The sequence below is a fragment of the Anarrhichthys ocellatus genome, unplaced genomic scaffold (genome assembly GCF_004355925.1).
Source record: "Anarrhichthys ocellatus isolate YVR2014 unplaced genomic scaffold, GSC_Weel_1.0 scaffold2634, whole genome shotgun sequence".
Classification (NCBI taxonomy): domain Eukaryota; kingdom Metazoa; phylum Chordata; class Actinopteri; order Perciformes; family Anarhichadidae; genus Anarrhichthys; species Anarrhichthys ocellatus.
Window position 1 is genome coordinate 823 of NW_022282608.1, and position 1806 is coordinate 2628.

At 45.9% G+C, this 1806-nt stretch overlaps 1 protein-coding gene across 1 annotated transcript in view; it reads left to right on the forward strand.

Annotated features, from left to right (window-relative positions):
* The first annotated feature begins 1004 nt into the window (after window positions 1–1004).
* LOC116378457 (ADP-ribosylation factor-like protein 5A) overlaps window positions 1005–1806 on the forward strand; it is a 3870-nt gene continuing 3068 nt past the window's right edge. The window contains exons 1-2 of the mRNA XM_031840337.1: window positions 1005–1479; window positions 1595–1742. Coding sequence (XP_031696197.1) covers window positions 1599–1742 — 144 coding nt within the window. The 5' untranslated portion in view covers window positions 1005–1479; window positions 1595–1598. The remainder of the gene's footprint in view (window positions 1480–1594; window positions 1743–1806) is intronic.

Here is a 1806-nt window from a genome sequence, read left to right on the forward strand (position 1 = left end):
GTGTGTGTGTGTGTGTGTGTGTGTGTGTGTGTGTGTGTGTGTGTGTGATCTCCACAGCTGCTGTACAGGCTTGTTTAAAGACCACCCACCATCTCATCTGTAGCTGTGAAAGTACTTTCTCTCAGCGTTGCTCGATGTGTGAAGCCGGACAAATGCTGAACACAAAACTCTCTGAACCCGAAAGCAGTTCTGGGCGTTTTTAGTTTTGGCTCCCGTCACATGTTCCTCTCTGTGGTCTTGATTTTAACTGTAATCTAAAGTCCTGCTTCTCTATAGAAACAGAGCCATCATGACAAGAAGAAGAGAGAACTAGAACATGTCTTTAGTGCAGAATAGCAGTTATGATGTCATCAATCTTAAAAAACGAAAACAATGCAAGTTGAATTTCTTTGATAATTTATCTATATATCCAACATTTGAATAAGTGTCCACAAGTGTTACCAATGGTGGAAAAAAATGGAGGCTCTTGATGTTTTATATATTAAACTAATCACATGTTTCAGCCTCTTCTTCCAGCCTCTCCCCTCTCCTCTCACCTCTCCTCTGCTCTCTCTCCTCTGCTCTCTCTCCTCTGCTCTCTCTCCTCTGCTCTCTCTCCTCTGCTCTCTCTCCTCTGCTCTCTCCTCTCTGCTCTCTCCCCTCTCCTCTCTGCTCTCTCCCCTCTCCTCTCTGCTCTCTCCTGTCTCCTCTCTCCTCTCTGCTCTCTCCTCTCTCCTCTCCTCTCTCCCCTCTCCTCTCTCCTCTCCCCTCTGCTCTCTCCTCTCTGCTCTCTCCTCTCTGCTCTCTGCTCTCTGCTCTCTGCTCTCTCCTCTCCTCTCTGCTCTCTCCTCTCCCCTCTGCTCTCTGCTCTCTGCTCTCTCTGCTCTCTCCTGTCTCCTCTCTCCTCTCTGCTCTCTGCTCTCTCCTCTCCTCTCTCCTCTCCCCTCTGCTCTCTCCTCTCCTCTCCCCTCTGCTCTCTGCTCTCTCCTCTCCTCCTCTCATCTCTGTGTTCACTTCCTGTAGTTCAGTCAGTGTCTCCTCCTTGTTGTCACATGACTGTTGGTCTCAGATGAATCAATCATGACTTCATAGTTTCTCTGAGGAGCTCACAGTTTAATGTTCTTTACAGAATCTGGTTAAAATAAACGGTTTATTAGAGGAGACATTTTAAATGAGAACAGAATAAAATGTTTTTGATGAAATATCACAATTGTAAGCTTGGGTTCGGGTTTTTCTTACTGAAGCGTTTGTCACACATGATGTGTTCAATGACCGTCGGAAAGATGAAAATCTAACAATGATGACGTTTTTCTTAAACCTTCTGGCTGTGATTCAGTGTAGTTTTGGGGTCTCCGGTGGGTTTTGGGGTTCAGAGGGTTAAACAGATTGCTGGGCTGAGTTCACTGTGAATTATTTAAAGTCTCTTTATTGCCTTTCAGAGCACAAAGTTATTATTGTGGGCCTGGACAATGCTGGCAAGACCACAATTCTATACCAGTTGTGAGTATCCAAACATAGCACTCTCAGTCAGCTCGCAGGTTTATCCATCCATAATATGTCTAATAAATGGATCATTTGATGAATGTTTTCTCTCCCCCTCTCCTGTATGTTCTAGTTCAATGAATGAGGTGGTGCACACCTCTCCTACCATCGGGAGCAACGTGGAGGAGATCGTGGTCAACAACACTCATTTCCTGATGTGGGACATCGGGGGCCAGGAGTCCCTCCGGTCATCGTGGAACACGTACTACACAAACACAGAGGTACACAACAGGTTGTAGTGAACACGTACTACACAAACACAGAGGTACACAACAGGTTATGGTG